At 50.5% G+C, this 9,946-nt stretch overlaps 1 protein-coding gene across 3 annotated transcripts; it reads right to left on the bottom strand.

Annotated features, from left to right (window-relative positions):
* Positions 1 to 1,748: 1,748 nt before the first annotated feature.
* LOC109733941 (uncharacterized) lies at positions 1,749 to 6,108 on the bottom strand. 3 transcript variants are annotated; one of them, XM_073502630.1, is made up of 4 exons: positions 6,042 to 6,108; positions 5,795 to 5,952; positions 3,606 to 5,668; positions 1,749 to 2,565 (listed from the first exon to the last, which is right to left on the bottom strand). In XM_073502630.1, exon 3 carries the CDS (start codon positions 5,652 to 5,654, stop codon positions 3,606 to 3,608), a length of 2,049 nt encoding a protein of 682 aa, XP_073358731.1. In that variant the 5' UTR covers positions 5,655 to 5,668; positions 5,795 to 5,952; positions 6,042 to 6,108; the 3' UTR covers positions 1,749 to 2,565. The 3 variants fall into 3 exon arrangements, with proteins under 3 accessions (XP_073358731.1, XP_073358732.1, XP_073358730.1); XM_073502631.1 differs by having other exon boundaries at positions 2,259 to 2,537; positions 3,606 to 3,684; positions 3,807 to 5,668; positions 5,795 to 6,079; XM_073502629.1 differs by having other exon boundaries at positions 2,259 to 2,537; positions 5,795 to 6,097.
* Between the last annotated feature and the right edge of the window lie 3,838 nt (positions 6,109 to 9,946).

Raw genomic sequence — 9,946 nt, 5'->3', positions numbered from 1 at the left:
CACTTGCATAGGACTATGCTGAGCAAGCCAGTCCAAACCAATGATTCCATCATAACTGGCCAAAGGTAACAGTCTGAAAGTAGTAGCAAACTCTGCTTGACCACAGCTCCAAGAACAGTGTTTCAACACAGAGTCACATTGTAGTGTGCCCCCACCAGCTACAACCACTGACACAGGAGGGGGTGACTGAACATTAGTCAGTCGATGTTGCAAGTTACTATCAATGAAGGAGTGTGTACTGCCTGAATCAACCAGAAAAATCAGTTCCATGCCATGTATCTCAATCAAGAGCTGTAGTGTTGGTGCATTAGATTGTTTCCCTACAGCAGCAGCAGACAAGTGCATACTACACACAGACATTCTATCCTGATCCTGATCCTGATCAGTGCTAGCAGATGAGTTTGTTCCTTCTGTCTGAATATGATCAATAAGCTCCTGAACTACATGCAACTGAACTAAGGACTTGCAGACATGATCTTTGGACCATTTTTCACCACAAACAAAACAAAGGCCCTTGGACTTACGAAAATTTCTCAAAGCAGACCATTTATCTTCAGTCTGAACTGGTTTCTGAACTTCCAAGCTACGTTTGTCTTCAGAGTTGCAATGCTTATAAGGTGGCAGTGGCAATGGCCTAGGCCCCGATTTAGCAGCAGAGACATGATTAAGAGGTGTAATGCCTTCACCCAACTCCTCATGCAACATGGCTAAATCATACGCTGCATCGAGATCACGTGGTTTCTGCAGAGCTACAGGAACACGAACACCAGGTTTGAGTCCATCCAGGAATCTGGTAGTGTAATGCAGCGAATTGGGTGCCTCTTCATACGCAGACAGTTGATCATATAAATCAGCGAAACGCTCTACATAATCAGCTACAGAGGAGGTCTGAGCTATCCGGAACAACTGACGCAACAGTGTCTGATGCTGATTACGACCAAAGCGGTTCTGCAGACTCTGACAGAATTCAGACCAACTTGCCTGTGGTTGACGACGCTGCATCGACTCCAACCAACGAGCAGCAGCACCCTCGAATTGAGCCGTAGCCAGAGAAATCCATCGATGAGTAGGAGTACACGACAGCCGGAATTGATCTTCGCAACGCGTTTGCCACAGATGCGGATTGGCTCCATCAAATCGTGGCAATTCCAAACGAGCACCAAATGCAAACGAATCAGCAGCATCAAAGGAATTCGACTCACGGCCCAGAGATTGACGAAACGGTAAATTGGACTCTCGCGCACCTCTAACCGGAGGAGGGACATAAGTATTATGCGCCTTCCCCCGGTGGTCGTGGTCGAAGCTGAGGGAATCAGTCGGGGCACCGCCGCGACCATTCCCAGCCACGCGGGACGGTGATGGATCTTCATGTCGCAGAGGGCTCCCCTTCGACTGGTCGCCGCGGATTTGCTCCATCTCCATCAACAGCTCGTCGCGGACCCCGTCCACCCGCGAGGAGAGCAAGCCGTCGAGGGTCGTGGTATTCATAGAGATCAGGTTCTCCATGGCCTTGAGGAGATCCGCACCTTGTTCCTTGAAACGCTTGTCGAGGTCGACCGTGAGATCCGCCTGGAGGAGCTCGTAGACGCCGCGCCCATCCTCCGACAGCTTCTCCATCACCGCCGCTCGCCGTCGATCTCACCACCGCGTCTCGTGATGATGTTGGGAAGCGCCAGGACAGTCGAATCTGATACCAAGTGTAAGGGTCGCGATCGATCTACGAGGAGGAACTAGGGTTCATAGCGAAATGGGGAATTCGGTAGCGTATATTTCCTCCCAACCTCCCTCGCTGCTACAGCTGGATTACAATCGGCCGGAGCCGCCGTCCAAGTCCAAGCCAAGTCCATTCGAACGTTACAGAGATGTATTTAACTACCGAGTCCATTCTGGGCCGTCGTTCCATCTGGGCTTCGTCGTGGTTCGAGTGGGCAGCGCCGCAGGCCCACTCGAAGCCTTGGTTCTTGTCGTTGCTTCCTCGCTTGCCGGATGGTGAACAGTATCTGAACCTGTTGCCGCTTGGTCTCGATCTTCAGTACCCTTTGCCCGTGCATCACTGACACACAATTTGGAAATGACAAATTGGCAAAGATTATTATGAATTACACGCATAAATATACACATACATCCCGAACCAGAAACGCAGGAGTTGCCCATGGTGCAAGGTGATCTAGAAATGTAGAACATATACAATCTTGGAAGATTGCCCATGGCAATATTACCATCACCCAGAACAGTGTGAGCTTGTCAGGTTTTGTGAATATGACAGGGCAAAAGAACATCGTGAGCATGTCCGATTGTGTGCATTTCATAGGAATAAGGTAACCAAGTAGCTGCGGTTACTTGCCTGAGGCAGATAAAATTTTCAATACCTGGACATATAGGAAAGATAGAACTAATAATGAACGAAAACGATCTTCTCAAGTACTTGTGCCAGTGGCCACACTAGGTCATCTAGTAGTAGTAGTAGTTACTACTTTTTTGTGTAGAAAGCAGAGCAGAGCAGAGGGGGCTCGTCAGTTTATTGGCTTGTAAAAGTACTTTTGTCGAGTAAATAGCATAAAACTACTACTTTACAGGCTATGGTTCCAAAAAACTACCGGTTTTTAATTTTTCTCAGATAACTACCAAACGAGGGGTCGGCTGTTTCAAAAAACCCAAAACGCTGAGTGCTTATCAGTTGATCGTGATTATGAAAGGTGGGACCCGCACCTAAACGAAGCTCTAGTTTGACCGTTAGTTTGACCGTTAACTGACATGTGGGGCCCACATGTCAGCTTCTCTTTTCTTCTTCTCTTTCCTTCTCTCCTCTTCCTCCTGTACTCTCTCTCTCTGTCGGCGACCACACGCGAGGGGCGGCGTGGCGGCGGCCACAGGCGAGGGGCGGCGTGCCCACTCCGCCGGCGACCCTTTCCCCTCCCCTGTCACGCCCACCCCGCCGGCGACCCGCTCACTCCCCTCGTGCGCCCACCTCGTGCGAGCCGCTCCCTCCCCTCAGGTCGCCACACCGCCGCGCGCCATGGGGAGCTGCCTGGGGCGCCGCCAGCCATGGGTCTCCGCTCAGGTCCCGTGCTGCCGCCCGCCATGGGGAGCACCTGGGGGTTGTCGCAGGCGAGGCAGAGCGTGGCGGCGACCACACGCGCGGGGCGGCGACCACAGGCGAGGGGCGGCGTGGCGGCGGCCACAGGCAAGGGGCGGCGTGGATCCGGTCACTAGGGGCGTGGCTCGCCGGCTGCAGGCGATGCACGGCGTCGGTCCGGAGGAGGTGGCATCGCGGCCATGGCGGGTGCGCCGGAGGACCTGATTGCTTTTTTTGAAAACTTCCAGGGACCTGATTGCATTTTTAGAAAATTTCCAGGGACCCGATTGCTTTTTCAGACACTGGCATGTGGCCCCCACATATAAGTTAACGGTCAAACAAACGGTCAACCAAACGGTGCGTTTAGTGGCGGGCCCGACCTGTCATAAACATGTTTAATTTTTTAACAAAGAGGATTTGGGGTTTTTTGAAACAGCCAACCCCTGACTTGATAGTTATCAGCGAAAAAAATAAATTCGGTGGTTTTTTGGAACCACAGCCTGTAAAGTAGTAGTTTTATGCTATTTACTTACTTTTGTCGGTTCATCAGCCAGACGATGGTTAAGAGCTCACCGCCGCAGCTGAGCTGCTTGGCATGGGAATCCCTGCTGCATTGGTCGGACGTGAAGGTGAGAAGACGTACCCATGAAACAAGAATGGTCTGCAACATACAATCGAGGAGTTCTGGTTGTTCCCCACGGTCCCTATGCTCTCTAACTTTTGTTTGTACCTCATCGGTGAATGCCGGGATGAAAGCTTCAAGTTTGTGAATGTATTGGCCCTGCATCGGATGTCGTCCATAATTTCCCGGTTCTAGCTCATCTAACAGGTTGAAGGCCCAGTAAGCACCAAGCCCGAGAGTATCGTTTCTGTCATAAAGATGACTTGATCTTCCAAGCACGCAGCTGCCCTCAGTGGCATCCATGTCTAGAAGGATGTTGGCAAGCTGCTTGGTCTCTCTTATTGTTGGAGAATTGTCGGTTCCTCGTTCACTCCATATCTCCAAATCGAGGCGGGCCTTTTTGTAGTGGACACCCTCGTCACCCTGTCTCAATACCATGTGCTGGCGTTCAGCGAGGAGGAACATCATGTAATCTGATATTGCTCGTATCTGCTTCTCGTATTTGGCTGATGCTTCACTTTTTATCGAAGTCGGCTTGCACAAGAGGAAAATACCCGTGGCGACGTGCAGGGCGATGAGGTTGCTTTCAAAACTATAGTTACTGGCATTAGACCTCATAAAATCATCGAGTTCCCTTATGGGACGCATCCCGACGAGTGTGCAAGATTCCAGCAGTACTTGTGTACACACAGCTTCCAACAACTCATCCTTGACATCATCAGTCTTCTTCCCAAGTCCAGTGAAGAAAGAATAGACCAGCTTCTCCAGTTGGCCCGGAGGGCGAGGAGGAGTACAGGTACAACACTCTTGCAACAAGTTGTGTTGCCCCGCGCCGGACAACAACCTATGGCCACTCGGGCCGCTTCTCAGTGAGAGACGGGACATATCCAGAGAGACGAGGAGGCGACGGACGCAATACCATGATTGCATTGCAGCTTGACGTGGCAAATTGTCCGGGAAGGTCCGTCGAACCGGAAGCAGCCATTCTTTTCCTTCCCCTTGCTCTACCAAGAACGCATATGTCCAGGTGGACCCTAGTGCTCTCAGCAGCCATCTCACATCCAACACCAGGGTACCAACAAGCAAGGTGTATGTGACCGTCCGATCTGCACTCTCCATGGCATTGCCCTCCTTACTGTGGAAGAGATAGAGCGTCGTGGCAGTTGCCGGCGGTGAGAGGACACGGATGATGTAGCCGGCCCAAGTGCGGATCACACTTGCCTTGGTGTACAACATGTCGTACATGAGCGACGCCTCCATCTCAACCACCTCGCTCACACCCTTCCAGCCAGAATAGGATGGGACATACCTCCTGCGGTGGACTTGATAGTCAGCGAAGGCACCCATGGTGACACCGAGAAGGCCGTGAGCATCAAGCAGGGCATCATCATTATCCCACTTGCGGCCTTCGTCCTCAAATGTGAAGCGCCGTAACTTCTTTCTCCCGGCTGAGCGACGAATGTTGTCAAAGCAAGCTCGCCGTAGCGCAACCGCCCTCTCCACGTACTTATAGGAGCCCAAGAAGAGCATGATGAAGAAGGTGGCGCGTAGAGCCGCATCGCCGCGCATAAATCTTTGCTTGTATGAGCCATAGATAGCTCCTCCGATTTCAAGGACGAGAGCAGCCTTTTGGGTCGGCGACAGCTCATTGTGCTCCAAGGCGTAGCTGGTGATGTTGTCCGGGCGACCAAGGTGCAGCAGGAGAAACATCAGCTCCTCGCTAACCGCGGTCGCGGTGTCGAGAAACACCTTGCCGAGGGCGATTGGCGTGATTATCTCGGTCACGTGGTACGCCACCCACACCAGAGACATCCGCACACCGGAGTCTCTACGCCGACGGATCCCGGATAATTGGGCCAGGGTAAGATGCGCGAGGTGGCTCACAGTCACCAAGACCCGTGTCACCCGTAGATTCATCCGCTCCTGGCTCTCCTCGCCCATGAAAAGTCCAGCCATACCAGATAATCCTCCTGCACTCAAATTATCTACGTAGGTTAATACCCGCATGCAATCATCTAGTCCTAGCTAGATCAACCAGTTTGTTGTTGTATTTGCATGCTAGAGAGATTAGGATATACTGGTAGTGATTAACATACCGCCGTGAAGGCTGCTCGATGAACTACTAGTAAACTCTGAGATGCAAGGTCGGTTGATGAAGACGCACGCTAATCGCTCCACTTAATTTCCGACATATCACAGGATTTCTCTCAACTTCAGAGTGAAATTGGAGATACAAATCTTGATACAAGGAGAGCTGGGGTGAGCAGGAAGAACAAGTGAGATGAGAATAGAGTTCTTCCTTCAGAATCTGGTCCAAAAGTGGGCCCAGGAATGAATGGATACCATGTTTCCTTTCGCTCTATCCTCTCAAGCGTTAGCATAACCAGCCACGGTCATGCGGCCCGTCTCACACGGTTTCTGCCCAGTGTTATCGTGCTGGTTTATTGGTCACCTTTGTAATTTATGCTAAACTTTGAACAAAGATTTAACTTATAAAATGTTAGTGTATGTTAACAAAAATTATATCATTGGATTCGTATTGGAATAAAGTTTTTAATGATGTAATTTTTATGACATGCATGAATATTCTGTTAGTCAAATTTATGGTTAAAATTTGGCACAGATTATCGTGTGAAGCATGGACAAAAAAAAAGGATCATGGAGAGAGAAACACTGGTTTCTACTCTGTCCGAGCAATGTACGTACATGACAGAGAAACATTGTTTGACACTATTTTCAAGGATACACCATGAAAAGGTGTATCAGTATCACAAAAGAAAAGCCAAGCGGCTGATAGAACGTCTTTCGGCAATTAGTTCACAACACCACGACTACAACGACAAGAGATCAAAGACCGCGTCTCGACCAAGACCTGATAGCTATGGGCATAACCCCGACCACATCTCAGACTGCTTCAATGCACTATTCACCCTTCACGCCTAGGAGTTTAATCTTGCGAAGGTCAAGAAGACCGATGGATGTATGGAGCTTGTAGTGCCGCTTGGTCGTAATTGGGTTGCTGGTGAGTGTGATAGATTCTTGGTGGTGTGGAGTGCTGCCTGACGGGTGGCTATTTTGTTGGGTGCAAGCTCTTAGCTCCTTTTGTATTCAACACAAGGAAGGATTGTTTGACGAGTTGTGACCATTCAGACTAAAGAATGACGGGAGTGGTACGATGGATGGCAGTGAGTATTGGAAGCTGTTAGATTCATCCATGAGCTTATTTTGTTTGTCGTGGTGGTGGAAATGATTTGGGAGGATGATGGTATGGAATGGGTTAAGCTTCATCCAGGGTATCGACTTGGAGTGCATGAATGAAGTTTTGGGATGAACAAGATAGCCCCATTCTTGTTGAATTGGAGGGTTAATGAATGAATGAACAAGAAAATGTCCGGGACAAAATTTGGCCTTGTTTGCAAGAAAACGAGAACTTTAGGGTGTTCGCTGTGAAGTGGAAATATCATTACATAAAGAAGCAAATCCGATAGAAACTCCACTTTGTACACTCATGAATAGATCAATACACCACAAGAATGACAAGATCCAATTTTGCCTCGTTTTTTCTGACTTTTGAGGTCTACATGCTACAAATATTGATTCCAATAGTGATGATTTTGTCTTGCGAAAAAGTTACTAAACAAAATGAGGATGGCCATTGCATGCTTCCATTTTCAGTCTGTGCTTGTTTGAAAATCAACAACTCCTTCCATATTCCACATAGCATCTCTTGATGCCGTCTGTCTTTTTTTGAAAAAGGAGGATGTACCCCAGCCTCTGCATCTGGATGATGCATGCAGCTATATTATTAATTATTTACAAAGATCATACAAGGTGATACATCAATAAGTCTGAAGCCACCATCTTAGCAACGTTGTTGCTACTTCTATCCCCTTGATGAAGGTGTGCCGAATGTCTGGGCCTAATACCAAACAGACATCACACCAAAGCCTAACATCTAAAGCCGGGTGTCCCATCCAAGTCTCTACCTGGATTGGGCCCCACATCGGTCTGGCACACTCCCAGTGAGCACCGCACGCTGCAAGGGCCGTCACCTTCATCTTCCATCGGTCCATCCTCAGAGCAGAACTGATGCACCGACCTTGCCAGGCCTCTCTGCTATCGACGACACCATGATGCCCGACGGCTTCCTGCTCCTGCGCGAGTCCATCTCCGCGCATCAGACGCCGAGTCTCCACTGCGCCATGCCGCCGAGATCCACCGTCGACGATACGGTTGATGCCACACCGCTCCACCTACATGCCATCTCGCGTCGACTCCGAACTACCAGCAACTCCACCACCCTGAGCAGTCCCCCGCCGACGCCTTCATGAAGAAACACGACACCAAAGTGCCATCGTCGCCGAAACAGAGGAACGGAGGCTTTCGCCTGTGCTCATGGTAGAGGTGAGGGGCGTATGATCCACACCGAAGCCTCCAGGAAGGGAATCGGCGCCGAGAGCGTCGACTTTGGTGTAGCCGCCACGCCGATCTGGAGTTTCCCCCGGATCCATGCCCACCCGCCAAATCCGTCCAGGCAGTATTGCCGTCGACCGTAGTCGCTACCGTAGCCAGCACGAACCGGAGTAGATCGAGTCGGAGACGATGCCTCCCATGGAACTCCGGTCGGCCAACGAGGAACCGCCTTAGCGCCGCCGCCTCCACGTCTCCCACACAGCCGTGGAAGGCCCCCCATCTGCACCTGTAGGTGCCGCCCGCCAGGCAGGCCGAATCGCGCACCACCGATCGAGGCCGCCGCCCTGAGATCCTCGCGCCGCCCGAGGCACCAGCGGGCAGATCTGAAACAGATCGACCACCAGACACCCAAGGAGCACCCCGAACGCCCCCCCACGCAACCACCAGGGGAAGACACGAGCGCGTCGCCCCCTGAGTCCTCGCCGGCGTGCCCCGCCGCCAACCGCCACCGAACACCACCGAGGTCCCGCCGCCGCCGACGCCAACCAGGATTTGCCCGGCGGCGGCGGGCAGGAGAGGTGGGAGAGGGAGTTGAGGGCTTGGCGGCGCTAGGGTTCCCCCTGGTCACTGCGCGGGGGCGACCCAGGGGAGAGGAGGGGATTGTCAGTCACTATCTGCTGGGAACTCTGATGTCGTTCGTAGGTGTAGGATTATTAGTATATTGTGAGAAGCGAGCCTCCTCTGTCATGAGCCCGTGCGGCCGCACGAAGCCGCCCACCGCTGCGTCCAGCGATATGTGAGGGAGACACCGCGCTGCCATACATCAACGCAGGATTGTCCCCTCTACCGTTTGAGTGCACCAGCTCGTCCCGAGTCGCGATGTAGCGAGCCCTCCGTCCGACTCCGACGACTACTTTTTTTTGCGGGTGCGACTTCCTCACTGGATCAGCCACAAGCATCTCTCCTTCGCTATCCAACTTAGTCAGCATTTTTGTAATGTTTGGAGCAAACCAAAACAAAAATAAGGTTTGAGTCGTTTAAATTGAGGCATTTTGTACGAAATCACTAATTAAGGAGTGGTCCTTTCAATGATCACTTTCATATTATCAGGTTGCGACAAGTGGCGTGCTGCATGTGCGCCACTTGACGCAACCTAGAAGTTTTTCCTTTTCTCGTACATCCGTTTTATTCAAAATATTTTATCTCTTAAACCGTGCGTTCAAATTTCGAACCATTTTCACCATGGGATTCATCCCGTGGAGATCTTGAAAAGTAGATCCAATGTTCATAGGTTTTGACGAATTTTTTTTTCATGAAAAAATCCGGACAAAAACCCGGACGAAAAAACCGAACGGGGAGCACGCCTTTTTCTTTCAAAAAGCCATTTCCGAGAGGCACAGTCGTGCCTCTCGCGGAAGCAAAACCGTGCCTCTCACGGAAGAAAAAAATAAAAAACACATTTTTTCGTTCCCGAGAGGCACGGTTGTGCCTCTCACGGAAGAGAAAAAAAGGAGAAATGTGTTTTTTTCGTTTCTGAGAGGTGCGGCCGTTTCTCTTGTGGAAGTAAAATCATGCCTCTCGCGGAAGGAAAATAATAAAAAAAAATCGTTTTCGAGAGGCATAACCGTGCCTCTCGCGAAAGCAAAACTGCGTCTCTCACGGAAGAAAAAGAACAAAAGCACATTTTTTTTTTCATTTTTGAGAGGCATGGTCATGCCTCTCGCGAAAGCAAAACCATGCCTCTCACAGAAGAAAAAAAATACATTTTTGCATAAAATTTTCATTTTGTTTTGTCCAAAAGCTAAGAAAAACTGGTGAAAAACCAAAAGGATAAA

Source organism: Aegilops tauschii, chromosome 6 (genome assembly GCF_002575655.3).
Source record: "Aegilops tauschii subsp. strangulata cultivar AL8/78 chromosome 6, Aet v6.0, whole genome shotgun sequence".
Lineage (NCBI taxonomy): Eukaryota > Viridiplantae > Streptophyta > Magnoliopsida > Poales > Poaceae > Aegilops > Aegilops tauschii.
The sequence above is the reverse complement of the archived record's forward strand: the minus strand, read 5'-3'. Positions and strand labels throughout refer to the sequence as shown.